Source organism: Cryptosporidium bovis (genome assembly GCF_009768925.1).
Source record: "Cryptosporidium bovis isolate 45015 chromosome Unknown contig_3, whole genome shotgun sequence".
Taxonomy (NCBI): Eukaryota; Apicomplexa; class Conoidasida; order Eucoccidiorida; family Cryptosporidiidae; genus Cryptosporidium; species Cryptosporidium bovis.
Window position 1 is genome coordinate 490142 of NW_027125024.1, and position 17080 is coordinate 507221.

The 17080-nt window shown below is 27.7% G+C and overlaps 6 protein-coding genes across 6 annotated transcripts; 4 read left to right on the forward strand and 2 right to left on the reverse strand.

The window, feature by feature from the left end:
- Positions 1–191: 191 nt before the first annotated feature.
- FG379_002182 (proteasome regulatory subunit Rpn12 family) lies at positions 192–1177 on the forward strand (the record flags this gene model as incomplete). The annotated part of the gene is made up of 3 exons (XM_067328051.1): positions 192–239; positions 313–564; positions 635–1177. The coding sequence occupies 3 exons, from the start codon at positions 192–194 to the stop codon at positions 1175–1177; spliced, it is 843 nt and encodes a 280-aa protein (XP_067183590.1).
- A 695-nt stretch (positions 1178–1872) lies between these two features.
- Positions 1873–4926, forward strand: FG379_002183 (uncharacterized protein; the record flags this gene model as incomplete). The annotated part of the gene is made up of 1 exon (XM_067328052.1): positions 1873–4926. One exon carries the CDS (start codon positions 1873–1875, stop codon positions 4924–4926), a length of 3054 nt encoding a protein of 1017 aa, XP_067183591.1.
- A 355-nt stretch (positions 4927–5281) lies between these two features.
- Positions 5282–6148, reverse strand: FG379_002184 (uncharacterized protein; the record flags this gene model as incomplete). Its single annotated transcript, XM_067328053.1, has 1 exon — positions 5282–6148. One exon carries the CDS (start codon positions 6146–6148, stop codon positions 5282–5284), a length of 867 nt encoding a protein of 288 aa, XP_067183592.1.
- Positions 6149–6816: 668 nt separating this feature from the next.
- FG379_002185 (uncharacterized protein) lies at positions 6817–9816 on the reverse strand (the record flags this gene model as incomplete). The annotated part of the gene is made up of 1 exon (XM_067328054.1): positions 6817–9816. The coding sequence occupies one exon, from the start codon at positions 9814–9816 to the stop codon at positions 6817–6819; it is 3000 nt and encodes a 999-aa protein (XP_067183593.1).
- Positions 9817–11032: 1216 nt separating this feature from the next.
- FG379_002187 (HSP protein) lies at positions 11033–13855 on the forward strand (the record flags this gene model as incomplete). Its single annotated transcript, XM_067328056.1, has 1 exon — positions 11033–13855. One exon carries the CDS (start codon positions 11033–11035, stop codon positions 13853–13855), a length of 2823 nt encoding a protein of 940 aa, XP_067183595.1.
- An 899-nt stretch (positions 13856–14754) lies between these two features.
- Positions 14755–16983, forward strand: FG379_002188 (secreted papain like protease; the record flags this gene model as incomplete). The annotated part of the gene is made up of 1 exon (XM_067328057.1): positions 14755–16983. One exon carries the CDS (start codon positions 14755–14757, stop codon positions 16981–16983), a length of 2229 nt encoding a protein of 742 aa, XP_067183596.1.
- Between the last annotated feature and the right edge of the window lie 97 nt (positions 16984–17080).

Below are 17080 nucleotides of genomic sequence, written 5' to 3' on the forward strand. Positions count from 1 at the left end.
TAGGAACTAGCCAGCAATTTTCTTTTGAGTTCAATAGTGATTAATTTAATATAAATAGTTTGAGCAAAAAAACCATACATAAATACATAAAAAGGTTTTGTAATCTTTAGATTTTCTTTTGATTGCTTATATATATGCATAATCATTATTGTTTGAAGCAACCTATCTATTATTGAGAATAATAAATAAAAATGACAAAATCCGTAGAAACAAATAAAATATTGGATTTATTACAACAGGTAAGTGTGTGGGGTATATCTTAAACCATATTATGTTATTTAATAACTGTCATATTATGTGAAATGTTATTAGGCTAAATCAGAGTTTAAGAAGATTCCAGATTGCAATATGAGTAATATAAATAACTTAATTAAAAGTATGAAAATGATGTTGATTGAGTTTCCAAGCATGAGCTTAAATTCTAAGGAGTATGACATTACGGAATTGCTAATTGCTAGAGATGTTTTAGAGTTGTCGGCATTAATGTGTACTGTTAATGAAGATTATTCGGGGTTTGAGAGGGACTTTTTAAATTTGCAAAGAATTTACATTGACTTTTACGAGGTAAGTTTGCCATTAATTGTTTCTTGTTAATTTTTGTTTTAACTTAACATATTATAACTCAACTTCTTAGGCACTTCCCGTATCAGAGAATCAGAATATGATAAGAGGTTTGCACTTACTGTTTCTTCTTTGTAATGATAGAATAGGTGATTTTCATCTATCGCTGGAAAATATTCCTATAAGTGATCAAGATGATGTTTTAATTTCATGTATTAAAGATATTGAACACCATCTAATGGATGGAAATTATGACAAAGTTATGCAGTTAAAGAACAATCTACCAACTCCGTACTACAAATCATTTTTTAAACATTTAACTAACACCTGTAGAGAAAAAGTGGCCAGATGCATTGAGTGTAGTTTTAGTAAGATTAGCATTAATAAACTTAAAGACATGATGAGGTTCTCAAGTGATGAAGAGTTAATCTCATTCATCAACAAAATATCGCAGAATTATACTTCTCTTGCAGATGAAAATGCGAACCCGAAGATTCAATGGAAACTTATTGATAATATTGTTTATTTTGAACGTGAAGCCAAACAGAACATTACAAATATAGATCTTATAAATAATGTATTGGGTTATGCCCTTGAGTTTGAAAGGATAGTGTGATTTGTTTTCTTATAAAGGATCCACAAAAAAAGAAAAAAACTGGAATAACTAACTTTTATACTAATATTGTTTAATATATGGTAGGATATATATATAAATTTTCATTTTAATGCATTAACATTGTTATTACTAATTATCTTTCCTTTGTTTTATATTCATTCTAAATTTAGGTTAATCTGCTCAATAGTTGCCTTATAACCTTGGAACTGAATATACAGGCCACAAAAGTGTAATGGCGCGTGCGGTGGGCTACTATTTACAGATTATCTGTATTTTGAGATTATAAAAAAAAAGATTCAAAATAAACTATAGTGAGAACATAGGGCTAAGATCATTTCATTATCTATATTATATATTCTCGAATGTACTATGTAACTATATGTATATCATTTTGTAATTGTTTTTTATTAAAAAATAATTTATACATACATAAAAACATGTTGGCGCGACAAATGCTAAAAGGCATGTAACTATTAATAATTAACATGTCTTAAAAGATTTCATTAAAAATTTGAGTAATAAACGCAGATAAATTATATAGATATATATACGGAAAAAAACATCAGTAATAAATATAATATATAGTTCCGTCCTAAAGTAAGAATGTAAATGGTTTATTTAATATGAAAGACAAAATAAAGTATAGTAAATCATTGATATTGCTTTTATTGTGCTGTTTTGGGAGTTTTGTCACTATGGTTGAATCTGAAATTAACAATGGAATTAAAATTATAAATGAAAGTACTTTTCTGTCAAATGTAGATAATAACTTAACTTTTGGAAATAATTTAAATATTACTAATACAAGCCTGACACATTATGATTATATACATGTTGGTGATATTAATGTATATAAAGCAATAGAGAACGACACATTAAACAAGTTGATACGTATTGATTTAATTGACAGTATATTAAATTCAACAATATTACAAATTGTTACATTTAAATCGGCGTTGACACTACATAATAATACAGAATTTAGCAAGTTGGACAATAAGTTCAATGAAACTTACACAAAATATAAGAAGGATGTGATGCTTATATTAAAAAACTTTGATTTAGAAAAAGAAAAGATGTTTGAGAACATAAATATAGAATCGCAAAAAAAACTATATTCCTTAATTAAAGGTAATACTACATTTTTAAATGAAAAAGATGGGAGAGAAAATTATGATAATATTGGCAATACGCCGATTAATTACATAAATGGTTTGGATTTAGATATATGGAACGAAATGTTGGACTTGTTTACATCACTATCAATATCATTGTTAAATAATAATAAATCAACAAGAAATGATAAAGTTGGAATTGATGGATATTTAAATAGGAAGAGTATTATAGATATATCAAGAAGTTTGAATAATATGTTATTGTCAACACTAAAAATAACAGAAAAATCAAATTGTAATCAAATAGCCTGGAATTTGATATATGAAGATGCAAGCGTTATAACCGGTAACTATTACTGGATGATAAAAAAACAAATAAAAAAATATCAAAGTTCAACATTAATATTATTGAACAAAAATTCACAAATAATAAATGAGTACAATTCAATAATGGAAAAATTTGGTACATTGGATTCAAATATAAAAGGATTATTAGATTTATTAATAAATGTAAGAAGCAACAAACTCAATTCATTAGTTACAGTGGAGGATGTGTATAATGATATAAAGTCACTAAGGGAGTATTCATTAGAACTAAATGACCAACACAATAAATGGATTGTACGAAATATTTGGCTGATGAAACCATTAATTAGTTGGTTTGAAACTACAATAACGTTGCTATACAAAATTTGGTTTGATATTTTAAAATCTGTTTTATCATCCAAAATAAGAAATATAGGTGACTTCATAAAAACAATTAAAAAGGATTTAGGTGGTGATATATTAAAAATGGAAACTTTATTTGATAAATCATTAATTTATTTCGAATCTTTAATTAGCTCATTGAATAACAGATTAATATCAATGAGAAATGATATTAAATCTGAAATTTTTTTAGGTGTATTGAATAAATTAAATAGACATTACGAATATTTAAATATTGAATATAAAAAAATTATTAATGAAATTGTTACAATAGTAATGAATGAATTTGAAGTTAATAATGAGAATGGTGTTTCAAAATTGAGTGTATATAGTTATTATGAACAATTTTTAAAGTATTTAAGTGATTTATTAAATACTCTTTGGAATCCAGATTTGCTAAATCCATTTAAATTTGATAAAAATTCAGAATATCATTTATCAATTATAAACGGCTTATTTAAAAAAGTATCATCGTATTTGAATTCCGAGATTGTAATAAAGTCTTCAAGTTTGGACAATAATATAAATAAACTAAGATACTTTAACGAAATGATGTTTCTCGAATTTATTCTTCAAATGAATATATTAAATAACGAATTTGATAAATATCAAACTACTGGGAGATATAACGAAGAAGTGTTATATTTACTCACCAATAGGATATATTTAAACAAATATATTCAAAAATGTAATATTTCTCTAAACAATCAACATTATAATTTGTTTAATATAGACAATATTTATAATGCTATATACAAAAAAAATTCAGTGTGGCAATTTGAAAAAAGATTAATAGAAGATAATAATGAACTCCAAAGCCTAACTGTTGATTACATTTTGAATAATAAAGCAAGAAGTTTGTTAGTTGATTATTACCATTATATGGATAATTTACATAGAAATTCAAACCAAGAAAGGAATGATGTTGTAAGATTAAATAATCAATATTTAAGTGATTTACGAAAAATAAGGAATAAATTGGCTGCTTTGAAGAAAAAAATGAATAACACTGAAAAAGAATATTCAAATATTGATAAATTTTTTGAAGAAAGAACTATTAAAAATAAAAATAAGATAGACGAGTATATAAAAGAAATAGATATAATATTTAACAATTTAACAAATATAGACGAGATTAAAGTGGAAAGTATAATAAAGGAGTCAAAAAAAATGTTGGACAAATATGGGTATAATATTTTAGATAGAGAAATACAACACCAAAGAAGAGTAGATAATAACACTCAAATTTCAACAATTAATAAATATAAAATAGAACTTAAAAAATATAAAGAGATTATAAATAAACATTCAACTATAATAAACAAAATTGCAAGCTATAACTTTGAAATAAAAGTTTTGGAAGAACATATTAATATGATAGAAAAATATCTGGATCATTTAGAGGGGCAAATTAACTTATATTGTAATAGAATAAATAAAGATAACGATAAAATATCGAGAAGTTTATATATATTAAAATATATGATTAGAAAAAAAAGGCCAGATACACAATGTGAAAGATTAATACTGGATTTCTCATCAGCCAAAAGCAACGTTTCAGACTTAACAAAGGATTATAAAGATATTGTAGCTGAATTTGTATCAAATATAAATCTATGTAGAGAAATTCAAGATACTACAAAAAATTATAAGGAAATAATTTATGATTATCAAAAAATAAAAGAAGATATTAATAATTTAAAAAAAATTACATATAGTAAAAGTTTTAACGATGGAACATATATTATTGACAAAAATATGAGAAAACTTTCTCAAAAATCGAAATTGATATCAAAAGAGTTACTATGTTACTTTAATTCAATATCTACTCCTGGTGTAACTCTATATATTGAAGAAATAAAAAAAATGATGTTTAAATTACAAAATACCTTAGAAAAGGAAATAAAAGACAGTTTGTACAACTAATACGCAATATATCTATTTTTAATAGTTTTTTAAGGTGCCTATAAAAAAATAAATATTAACAATGGAACATACTAAAACGATAAATCACAACATATCTAAATAAATATTACTTGTTTAATATGTAAGCAATATTTGTTGTTATGTTCCTCATTTTTTTAAGATAATAGTTATTTTAAAGAATGATTATTTTCTATTCCTTTTTTATTCAAAATTCTCCCTTAAATCCAATCTAACTAGTAATGAAATACGAATTTCAAATAAATATATGTATTGTAGTCAAATAAATCGGTGTTTAAATTAGTATGTGTTATGCCTCCTTAATAGCCACTATAGAAATAGAAAATGTTATATTAGTTTAACACATACCCAGAACCTTTGATGATTTCTTTGTTTTTGCAATGTTTCTTTTGAATGAAGTAGAAGCACCTGCTGAAACAGGTGCACCGAATGGAGTTAATTCTGACGAATAAGCTATTTGAGTAACATCACCCTGAATATTATTCTTAAATGTTTTAGCAATTTCTTCAGAAATAATTTGCGCTTGGTTAGGAGCCTTTGAAAGAGCTTCTTGGATAGCAGCTTCCTCAGCTTGAACGTTAGCATAAACTTCCTCAACTTCTTTTTGTCTTTGTAATAAACGAAGTTGCTGTTCGTTTAGTTTTTCTTGCATGTCGTAAACATCAGCAACAACTTCGTCCAATTCAACTTTCTTTGCATCTCTAACATCATCACAAAATACATGGAAATCATCTATGGTCTTAAATCTTTCTCTCCATTGTGATACTGCATATAATATTCTTGCTTTTTGTTTCTCTTGTTCATTACACAATGCGGAATTTAGATTTTCAATATCTTTATCTTGCACTTCAATTAACTTATCTAACCAAGATACAACAAAGTCTTTAAAAGCATCTAATGTCATTGGTTTTTTTATATCTACACCTAGTACAGAAAGGCTATAGCTAACGTGGCTATTGTCTAATGTACCGTCCTGATTTGCAAACCTAAGCAATAAATCAGTATAACCAAAGTTCATTATTAAATGTCTTGCTATTTTTTCAACTGTTTCATATTTCAATAGACCTATCCCATCTACACAGTGATACGCAAATATTGCCTCCAGGTTTGTTTCTAAACCTGGAAACGTTGCAAAGGCCCACTCTCTGACTTCTGCTGCATCTTGTGTTCTGCTTGCACGCAATTTAACCAATTGATTTCCCATTTTATTAAATAATATGACAAATAACTATTGTTTTTTTTAATGTACAAATATAAGTATTTTAGTATTCACTTCTTTAACTTATTAATTACTATTCGTGAATTTTTTTATCTGATTAATTGATCTTGATCCCATGCCTTTTCCTTCGTGTTTTTATTTTTTTCTACCTTTATTTCTAAATTTATGTTATAACCTTTCTTATTAATAATACTGATAGCTAAATAAATATTATTTCAAAAAAAAACCATGTACATGTATACACTTGTATTTATTCACGTAATATTAAATCCATAAAACACAATTGTTAAATAGTAAATGTGTATAGATGTATTTATATGCACACAATACACTATTATTTAGATTTAATTTACCCCAATACATTATTATTAATTATCATATTGAAAATACATAAAAACATATACGTATAAAAAAGACATCTACATCTATTTCCCGCCTGATGTTAGCGGGGTATGTGGTATCGAAAATAGAAAACACTAGCTAAATAATTTATTTAATTCACAAATAATTTAAATGTTTTATTTAAATAAATCTAAGATATTTACCACGTAATGTGTGAGTTGGAGGAAAAAGTAATGCTTGTTAATATACAGTAACTATATGATACTAAATCTTTTTTAATGTTTTTAGATGCCTTCCCAGGTATTAGATGATTATAAATCGTTGAAATTTGAATTGGTAGTGGTGGATGCAATAATCTCACAAAATGATTTCTCAATTGAGTGTTTAATGTCGGCAAAGGAAACTAATAGAATAGAAGATCCATCACTGCTCATTAATGTTACTGTTTCACTTGTTCCGACGTCAACCTTGGCTAGAGAATCTAGTATGTGCCCCATATCAACGACGGGTCTTCCTTGATTGTCAGTTTGTTGAAACAAATATTCTCTAAATAGTTTACATATATATCTGTCACCTGTCTCATTCCACTTATGTACCGAATTAAGTTGGGATCTATCAGCAATTGTATTTATTTTAGTTAATAGACGAAACAATCTTCCATTGTCTATCTCTTTCCTAAATTCATTTTCCAATGCATCTGTTAATTTTAAACTGTGCTCAATTTGTGGGATCATTCTAGCTGCAAGCATATTTGCAAGAATAAAAACATCCAAATTGTTTTTATTCAGTGCAGGTTTAGATAATAATATTAATACTAGTTTCTTAAGGTCATTGGAATACATAGACGATTTCAGAAATATTTGTTCAACTGCATGATTTAAATCATTAATTATAGTCAATGAGCCACAACAGAGTGCCAAAATAATATAACCAAGTGCGACTAAGTCTTGTTTTTGATAGTCAACTATTGTCTTTGATTCATCTATTCTTGTAAAATCTAATATTCCAACACAATTTAGCCTTAGTCTTCCTCTATATGATATTAATAATTTTGTTGGGTCTATAACCCTAGCTGCGAGTTGTGAACTGTGTATATGTACCAGAGCCAAAACAATCTGGATAATATAATTCCAAAGTAAAGGTTCACCAATAGGTTCTTTAAAGTGAACTGATTCCATTGTACTTGCGTTTGGAATATAATCATAAACAACCACTAGAGCCCCCCCTTGTGGAAAATCTAGAGAAGCAAAACATTGTCTATAAGATACTATGCAAGGATGTTGAGTTAATTTGTGCCATCTATCGAGGTAGTGTCTCGTATTATCTAATTCAGAGAATGGATAGTTATCTATTCTTCTTAAACAGTAGGCAGTATAATCCTCTATATTTATAGCTTTGTATGCATATGTTTGATATCCACAAAATCTCGTTGTTGAAATTATATTTGAATCATCTAATAAACACAAGCCATAATAATTTCTCTGTACTATTTGTGGAACATAATGCTGATGTTGTTGGCTAATTAACATTTGGGATGACGGACCACCTTGAATTTGACCTGTACTTTGACCTGTACCTGAATTACCATGATGATGATTGTTATTGTTACTGCTGTTATTATTGTGTACACCAGTATTTGAATGTCCTCCAATTCCTGTATTCATTGATAAAATATCATTCTGTGTGAGTAATAAAGATATATTTTGGAGTTGTAATTCGTGCCTTATCTGAGTTATCGCATTCATTTGTGGTATCATTCTTAAAAATGGAAGATTCCAACCTCTTACTCTTCTACAATATTCTGAGAGTTCTAATACGTTCCCATTTTGATGATTATTGTGATTGTTTACGTTACCAACTGAAAATGCTCCTGCTCCCGGTAACATACTCATCCCTGATCCTATTCCCGGTATTTGTCCTTGTCCCTGAATTTTTCCTTGTATTTGTCCTTGCCCCCCACCTAACATTCCAATTCCTCCCAACATCCCATGTTGTAGGTGATGATAGTGCTGCTGCTGATGGCTATGTGAGTGTGCCGACTGCGTTATTCCTATTCCAGCATGATGGTTTCCTCCATTTTCCCCAGATTCACCACCATAGAAACCACCCGAGTCCGTTCCAGTTATACTTCTTATATTACTATTATTACCGCCAGTGTTAGCAACGTCGTTGCAATATTGAATTCCTGGAATACCAGTATTTTGAACAGAATCATCAACCAAAATTCCAGAATTACCATTATTAGCACTATTATTAAATATTTGTTTTTGAGTGGAACTAGAACCACTACTTCCAAGCAAAATACCATCATATTCAATACCAGGGACTTGAGTTGTTCCTCCGGATTCAACCACATTTCCGTCTTCTACTGAAGATATATTTCCACTATTAATTCCACGTACAATAATTTGATGATTATTGCTGTCTATATTATTATTGCGACTATTACTATTATTGTCCTTGTTACGATTACTTTTAATGTGATTATCAGCTACTAAATCCAATCCATTTGAGTTGTAGTTTCCACCATGATGAAGAGATAAGATATTACTCTCTTGCAAACCATTTCCAGTGTATATTATTCCGTGCTTCAAATGATGCAATGAGTTCGAATTCAAATGACTATTTACTTGTTCAGGTGAAGAATATTTATTACTATTGCTATTATTATTATTATTATTATTATTATTATTATTACTAATATTATTATTATCGTTACTGTTATTATTATTATTATTATTATTATTATTATTATTATTATCATTACTATTATTATTATCATTATTATTATTATTATCATTATTATTATTATTACTAGTATTATTATTATTATTATTATCACTTTTGTTATTATTATTACTATTATTATTATTATTATTATTATTATTATTATTATTATTATTATTATTGTTATTGGCAGAAACATCACCCAAACCTATATTTAAACCACCACCTACTACTCCTATGTTAGGTGAAATATGAAAACCATAATCTATTCCTTCTAAAACTCCAGTTGTGTTATGTCTGATAGAAGAGGGAATAAATGGCTGGGCAGTTGCTGTTAATCCTGATGTTATTTCATTATTTGAAATCAAATTTGATTCATTATTTAATGAATTTTTTGAATTAGAGTTTGATGAAATCACAGGATTTGAATTTGAAACTGAACTGCTTATTCCACCACCTATTAAAAATGTGCTTCTAGGTTGGAAAGTTGGAGCATCTGCATGAAAAGATGAAATAACTGAATTAGGGTGTGGTTTCACATCATGTTCACCTCTTTTTATTTCCCCTAAAATCTTATCCTTCATAAATAAATATAAGAATGTATTATAATATTTATACTAATTATATTATTGTTACTAATATTGGCAATTCTTTTACTTGTATAACATAATAAGTATAATCGTTATTATATGAACATGTGGTTGTTTATTTTATACTATTAATTATACAAAATAATTACAAAAAAAAGTATATAATATTGTTACTATAGTGCACAATTTATTTTCTTTTTGAATAGTGTATTATGGGAACAATAATGTGTAATGTAAAATAAAAGGTTCAATTAAATCCTTATAACTTCTTATTGTATTCTAATTGTCATTTATATTAATGTGAAATAAAATTTCACGCTTTTACTTTTATTAATATTTTTTTATTAACAAATATTTCCCAATATAAATTTATTATGTACAAAACTAAACCCTCAAATATTAAGCCACCCGCCAGTTATACTTTATAGATGTGTTAATTATATTTAATTTCACCCTACAGAACAGCTCCTCCTTGTAACGACCTTTATAAAGTTAAAGTTTTCTTCTTCTTTTCAGTTCAATTTGTTCAAATACTTATTTATTTTCTATTTTTCCCTTTTTCTATTTTGTGTTTTTTGGGGGTTAATAGGTTTGTTCTGTATTAATAATTGTTTATGCGGGTATCGATTTTGTTATTAATGTAAATAAAACATACAAATAAAAAAATATAGGTTTTAATTTTAATTTAATACCGGCAAAAGAGATCAAATACTGATAATTATGTTTGACACATTTGTTAATGTTTATTGATGGTTGAGGTAAATAAACCCGGAATGTAGTCTGAGTTTTTTTCAAAGTTGCTTTTTAATAGAGACTTTATTTTTAAGATATTGTAACAGTATAGTTTTATGATAATCTGATAGGAAGAAATTAAGGAGGGTGTGAAAGTAATATTGTGGGATAAAAACAAGAAACATAAAACGGAAAGATTGATAAATTACTGATACTTATTTGTTTCCTTTAATTGAAAGGTTATTATTACTGATAAGTATATTATTGTGAAATATAAAAATAATTGACAGACAATTTAAATTTATTTGTTTAATTTCCCAAAATTGTGATCTAAAATAGAATAAATAGTTGATATAAGGAATATAATAATTATTTACAACTTAATTTTTCAAAATTAACAATATTAAATTATCAAGGATAGTTTAGAAAAAAGTTGATACTGTATTAAAATATATTTCAATAATTAGCAAGTATAATAATGAGTAATTATAAACTAGATAACTTATTTATAAATAAAACAAAATCAAGTTTATTTTTAATAGTTGCATTAATTATATTATTCGAAACAGTAAGGTGTTCACTAGTAGGCATCGACTTTGGAAATGATAGTACTAAAGTCGCTCTTATTCGTCCTGGGCGTGGAATAGAGATGATACTTAATTCACATAGCCAAAGGAAAACGGCTACAGCAGTTTCTTTTGTAGCTTCAACACCATCACTGATAAGATTATTTGGTGAGGATTCATTAGGAAATGTAATTAGAAATCCATCTAAAACACTACTAAATATACCTAGTTTTTTAGGTATGTGTGCATCTGTATATAGAAGTAAGAATGAATACAATAGTGGCATGTATCATCCAAATGGGCTGCGTAAAGATCTTTATCCATATATAATAGAAGACAATAACGCTCATAATGGAGTGGTAGTCAGTATAGATGGACATGCAATGATTCCGGAAGAGCTTACAGGGCATTATTTGGATTTCATGAGGAGAATGACAGAAGAATCTGTGGGAAAAGGGAGTTCACATGAAAAGGGATTATGGAAGACTAAAAATAAAAAGATGTTAAACAAAGGCAGCCATAATGATCCAGGTCCTATATTTGGAAGCGAAACAGTAGGGGCTGTAATTGCAGTTCCACCAACGTTTACACAAAGACAACGCCAAAGCTTGGTAGATTCCAGTGAAATAGCAGGATTAAATTTGTTTGGTTTGGTGAATTCACTGGGAGCAGCAGCAGTTCATCAATCCACAGACCTAAAAAGTGATCAAAAATCGACATTCTTGTATTATGACATGGGAGCTAAACATATATCATCATGTATTGTAGATTTTTTACCGACAAACATAACACATATGGGAAGAAATGTACAGACACACATAATAAATGTATTGGGGTGTCATACAGATTACAATTCTGGTGGCTATTTAGCAGATATTTCAATAGTTGATTTAATGTTAGCTAGAATCAAAAATTCACCTAAAAGTAGTAAATTGAGTGAGATACCACTAGATAATTCAAGAGTATTACAAAAAATATTTAAACAAAGTGTAAGGACAAAATTATTACTTTCTACATTAAAACAAACGGATTTTTTTGTAGAATCACTGTATAAAGATATAGATATATCCCAAACAATAAATAGAGAAGAATTTGACAAGTCAATAGAGAATAGTATTGTTTCGAAGTCTTTAAAGCCTATTGAAGAAAGTTTAAAGTTATCCAATAAGACAATGGCTGATATTACTGATATTGAATTGCTAGGTGGTGGTTTAAGAATACCAGGAATTAAGTCTACGCTGGAAAGGTATTTTGCGTCATTCGGTAAAAATGTTAGCCAAAGATTAAATGGTGATGAAGCAATGGCATTCGGCGCAGCCTTTATAGCTGCCAATCAATCTGCTACCTTCAGAACAAAAAACATTTTTTATAATGAAGTATCTTCGAATGAATTTTCCATTAAAATAGGTAGTGAAAATATTGTTTTCATCAATAATTCAACGCAATTTCACGGTGTACATAAGTTAGATTTCCAATTTAGTGAGGATTTCATCGCAATATTGAATGAAAATAACATGCCAATTACTCAATATAATGTTTCAGGCATAAATGAATATTTATCTAAATCTAATGAGGACGGTGTTTCACAATTAAACGTTACACTTCAAATCAGGGTTAACACATTCGGTATTGTTGATTTAGAAAGCGTTTATGCGTGGAAATTAGTTAATCAAACCATTAAAGTACCTGTTATTGTTCCTGTAAACTCAACATTAAGTAGCAATAGTACAATTGATGCAAACAACAATAGTACTCGTGAGTCAAATGAGGCAATGAATAGAAAAAACAATACAAAAACTATTTTCGAAGAAAAAACAATATTAAAACCTTCTCCATTTGCATTGAACTTTACAAAAGTTGAAATAGCGTGCCCAATACCTCTTACGAGAGAAGAAAAACAAACAATAAGCCATCATATAAATGAACTCAACAAACTTGATGCCAAACACAGACAATTAATGGATTCTAAGAATACACTTGAATCGCTCATTTATGATAATAGGAACAAACTTTACGAAGATGTTTATATTAAGGTTACTCTTGAATCTGAAAGGGATGAGTTGAATTCTTTACTTTCAAAAACAGAAGACTGGCTTTATGAAGTCGGAGATGGAATAGTACTGGAATCGGTTGAAGAAAATATCCAGAAAATAACCAATTTGACTGATGTTATTGATTTAAAAGCAGATGAATATAAATATAGGGATGAGTTGATATTAAATGTAGATAAAAAACTTAATTCAACTATTGAATTATTCAATTCAATATCATTTACTCATACGTGGGTTCAAAATACGACCTTTGATGAGGTTAAAGCTATTTTGAATGAATTCCAAAGTTGGTATACTGAAACAAAAAATAAACAGTTAAATCTCAAACCAACAGATGTTCCCGTTTTACTTAGGGATGAAACACTTCAAAAGCTTGAATTTCTCCATTCGAGTGTAGTTAGGGTTAGGAACATCCCTAAACCAAGACCAAAAATTAAAACCAAGTCGCAAAAAAATAGCAAAAATGAGACGGATGATACGCCGGAATATAATGCAAATAGTACGGTAAATAATGATGTAGATAATAATGATTCATATATTAAAATTAATGATACTAATGTTAATTTTGAATTAAATTCAAACTCAACTGAATATAATGGTACAAACTTTAATGCTTCAAATGAAACACAATACGGGAACAGAGAAGATACAAGTAGTGAAATAAGAGACAAATCTGAATTATAATTAGAGGCATTCAGTTAGATGATATGTTATCTTCTACATTAAATTTATAAAGGTGATCTATTTTTTACTCATTTACTAGTAATGATTGAAAGTGGACAATATTACTATTTAATTATTACAGCATTAATTGTTTTATTTTGATTTGTTTAATTTTTTTATATTAACTTATGAACTGCATTATTTACATGTTGCTATTATAATCCTGTTTAGCTTGCTATATATAGGTAATTTTTTGAGACGTTTTACTATAATATACATATTTGACACGTATTGCATGTGGAAAAAGTTATTAGGAAAATAAGACGAATAACCGAGTTTTTTAAGATTTAATTTTTATAAATATACTTCACACACGTTATTGAAATAGTAAAAAATAATATATTTACGAATATAATATTAAGTTTCTATTAAATCACTAAAGATACAATAAAATACACTAAACAAAGTCTACATATCATGTTTTGAATGATTTAAAAATTCAAGAGGGAATAAAAATGAGAAAACAAAATAATTGAAAGATTAATTACATACTGTAAATGATTGAATGGAGATTTATGGCATTTAACTAAAAAAAATAAAATAAAAGATAACGATAATATAGGTTTACAGTGTTATTTTTTTTATAAATTTCATAAGTTGCCGCTATTTACATATTTAGTTTCCATTTAATTTTAAAATAAAATATATTAATTTTTAAGTCAAATATTGAAAGAAAAGAAAATATTAATACTGATCATAGTGATAAAAAACAATAAATCACGCACAAATATAATATCTATTTTTGACACTTTAATAGTAGTAGTAAAAGTTTAATGTAAATAAGAGGCAAACAAATATATATACGTACATATAAGTAACATAATTAAATGTATTGCCTTTTGTTTTAATTAAATATTTAAATGTATAAAGTAATATTCAAAAATATTTGTTTTACTTTAAAAAGCAAACTGCTTTTATGGTCACTGATATTTATATTAGCACATTTTTGTAGGTGTGATCTACCACCAAACTGCTTACATGGAGATGTTGTTGGAACTTGGAGGATTTACATTGGAAAATATAGACCCTGTGATGAAAATAGGGAATTTGAAGATCCAACATGTGGGTTTCCATCTCCAGACAGAGATGACGCCCATGATAAGCTGACACCACTAGAAAGTGGTTTAGAAAATGACTATTTTGACCATGTTTATAGTTTAGATATACTTTTTGGTAACGATGATTTTAAAATAACATCAGTAAATATAAACGACAAGCATAGTATTAAAGACAACTTCATAGAAAAGGTAGATACCACAGGGAAATGGACAGTTTTATTAGATCAGGGTTTGATGTTTTGGACAGAAAAAAATAGATATTCAGCTTTTTTTAAATACATTAATGAAAAGGAAGAAATTAATTTATCATATAGTTATTGTCATACAACACTATTGGGTTGGTGGGAATCAAATATTGAAAATAATGATGACAATAATAGGCTATTGTCAATACATGAAAGAAGTAAAGTGAATAATTTTCCATGGTTATTGATGAAAAATGATTTAGATTTAAGTAGAGGATGTTGGTATGGGATGAGATTATTGGATGGAAATGGTAAAAAAACAAATAGAAGGGAATGGACCTCAAAATTACCGAGATGGAGAATATCACCATTGGGACTACCACCTGATCATCCTGCCAATGCACAAAACCCATCTGTATCAGAATACTTGAATGAAATTTCATACAGATATTCAAGTATTAATGATGAATATAAGTTATGGAGTAGAACGGATGAACTCCAAATTAGAGGTAGAAATGACTTGGATACGTTAAAAAAGATAAGAAAAACACTTAAAATATCACCACATTTTTTGCCAAACAAAAAGTCAAAAGATACTTATGTTAGTGAAATATCAAAAGTAAGTAAGAGTGATGATTTTAAAAATGAAAATGAGGTTCCGATATGGTTAAAATTGAAATATTTTGACTGGTCTAATCAAAATCATGTATATGGTAGGATAGGAAAAAAATATAATATAATACCAAAGTCATCATATCAGGGTGACTGTGGTAATTGCTTTGCGCTAACAGCAGCTACTATAGTAACTACGCGTCTTTGGATAAAATATCACAATGAAGAGGATATTTTTGGGAAAGTATTTGCTTCATCAATACAAATGACAGATTGCAATGTATATAACCAGGGATGTGGAGGTGGTTTGATAACATTGGCATTTAAATTTGCACAAGAGGTTGGAATAAGGACTAAGGAATGTATTCATGATTATTCAAAATTGATTGGTGTCAAGAAGATCTTTCCAACTCCAGTAAATATACCCGATGATACAAACTTGGCAGATGACGGGCATAGTTTCTTAGAATTAAAAAATAATAATGAAGATGAAGATGATAATAATAACGAAAACGAATCCGTTGATGATAGTTTAACTAATATGGAAGAATATGTAAATGGTTTTGATAAAGAAAATTATTATCATATTTCAAGTTCTGATTATAGCGATGAAACAATTAATAAAAAAGAGATTAGTAAAAAAATTAAACTAAAAACAATACAGCAATTGTGTTGGGATTTAGGTGGTCAATTGGGATCAGCAAATACTAAATGTAACATGGATATACCTATTACAAATAATATACCTAAATCGTGTTCCAAATTAATAAGGGTTAAAGAATATGGCTATATAAATAATTTATATGGTAAAAGCACGCCAGAGGATATAATGGAGTCTATTTGGAAAGAAGGTCCTATAGCAGTTAGTTTAGAACCTACTATAGAATTTTCTTTATATAAATCAGGAATATTTAAAGGTTTTTACGACCCAATAAAAAGGAGATACCCATGGTCAAGCATACCTTGGTATAAAGTAGACCATGCAATGGTGATTACAGGATGGGGTTGGGAGACAAAAAATAACGAAAAAATTCCATATTGGATCGTACAAAACAGTTGGGGGGAAGGTTGGGGTGAGAAAGGATATTGTAGGATAATAAGAGGTATTAATGAATTATCTATAGAGCATGCAGCTGTAAGGGCATCTGTTACATTTTATGATACTGAAAAATTATACAAAGAGTCAGATATAACCGAATTACATGATCAATCTGTCTTTGAATATATTCAGTAGATTAAGGATAATTTAAAATATTTATTTTATACGCATATATAAGTTAGATAAGTTTTAGCATTCAATGGCACTTGTTTTATTTAATTTTATGTTATAA